At 48.3% G+C, this 1689-nt stretch overlaps 1 protein-coding gene across 1 annotated transcript; it reads left to right on the forward strand.

The window, feature by feature from the left end:
* Positions 1–392: 392 nt before the first annotated feature.
* On the forward strand, positions 393–1379 carry LOC124029911 (spermidine/spermine N(1)-acetyltransferase-like protein 1; the record flags this gene model as incomplete). Its single annotated transcript, XM_046341464.1, has 2 exons — positions 393–467; positions 1284–1379. Coding segments are annotated over 2 exons (171 nt in total), but the record flags the coding sequence as incomplete, so codon positions are not given.
* Positions 1380–1689: the final 310 nt, after the last annotated feature.

A 1689-nucleotide genomic window follows, 5' to 3' on the forward strand; every position in this document is an offset into this window, starting at 1 on the left:
AACCCAACCCTAAACCCAGTCCAGTATAACCCAGTCCAGTATAACCCAGTTCAGTATAACCCAACCCCTAAACCCAGTCCAGTATAACCCAGTCCAGTATAACCCAGTCCAGTATAACCCAGTCCAGTATAACCCAACCCTAAACCCAGTCCAGTATAACCCAACCCTAAACCCAGTCCAGTATAACCCAGTCCAGTATAACCCAACCCTAAACCCAGTCCAATATAACCCAGTCCAGTATAACCCAGTCCAGTATAACCCAGTACAGTATAACCCAGTCCGGTATAACCCAGTCTGGTATAACCCAGTCCAGTATAACCCAGTCCGGTATAACCCAGTCCAGTATAACCCAACCCTAAACCCAGTCCGGTATAACCCAGTCCGGTATAACCCAGTCCGGTATAACCCAGTCCGGTATAACCCAGTCCAGTATAACCCAGTCCGGTATAACCCAGTCCGGTATAACCCAATCCAGTATAACCCAGTCCGTTATAACCCAGTCCAGTATAACCCAACCCTAAACCCAGTCCAGTATAACCCAGTCCAGTATAACCCAGTCCAGTATAACCCAGTCCGGTATAACCCAACCCTAAACCCAGTCCAGTATAACCCAGTCCAGTATAACCCAGTCCGATATAACCCAGTCCGGTATAACCCAGTCCAGTATAACCCAGTCCGGTATAACCCAGTCCGGTATAACCCAACCCTAAACCCAGTCTGGTATAACCCAGTCTGGTATAACCCAGTCTGGTATAACCCAGTCCAGTATAACCCAGTCCAGTATAACCCAACCCTAAACCCAGTCCAGTATAACCCAGTCCAGTATAACCCAGTCCGGTATAACCCAGTCCAGTATAACCCAGTCCAGTATAACCCAACCCTAAACCCAGTCCAGTATAACCCAGTCCAGTATAACCCAACCCTAAACCCAGTCCGGTATAACCCAGTCTGGTATAACCCAGTCTGGTATAACCCAGTCCGGTATAACCCAGTCCAGTAAAACCTAGTCTGGTATAACCCAACCCTAAACCCAGTCCGGTATAACCCAGTCCAGTATAACCCAGTCCGGTATAACTCAGTCCGGAATAACCCAGTCCAATATAACCCAGTCCAGTATAACCCAACCCTAAACCCAGTCCAGTATAACCTAGTCCGGTATAACCCAGTCCGGTATAACCCAGTCCGGTATAACCCAGTCCAGTATAACCCAGTCCAGTATAACCCAACCCTAAACCCAGTCCAGTATAACCCAGTCCAGTATAACCCAGTCCAGTATAACCCAGTCCAGCATAACCCAGTCCAGCATAACCCAGTCCAGCATAACCCAGTCCGGTATAACCCAGTCCGGTATAACCCAGTCCGGTATAACCCAACCATAAACCTAGTCCAGTATAACCCAGTCCAGTATAACCCAGTCCAGTATAACCCAGTCCAGTATAACCCAGTCCGGTATAACCCAGTCCGGTATAACCCAGTCCAGTATAACCCAAACCCTAAACCCAGTCCAGTATAACCCAGTCCAGTATAACCCAACCCTAAACCCAGTCCAGTATAACACAGTCCAGTATAACCCAACCCTAAACCCAGTCCAGTATAACCCAGTCCAGTATAACCCAACCCTAAACCCAGTCCAGTATAACCCAACCCTAAACCCAGTCCAGTATAACCCAGTCCAGTATAACCCAACCC

The sequence above is a fragment of the Oncorhynchus gorbuscha genome, unplaced genomic scaffold (assembly GCF_021184085.1).
Source record: "Oncorhynchus gorbuscha isolate QuinsamMale2020 ecotype Even-year unplaced genomic scaffold, OgorEven_v1.0 Un_scaffold_8164, whole genome shotgun sequence".
Lineage (NCBI taxonomy): Eukaryota > Metazoa > Chordata > Actinopteri > Salmoniformes > Salmonidae > Oncorhynchus > Oncorhynchus gorbuscha.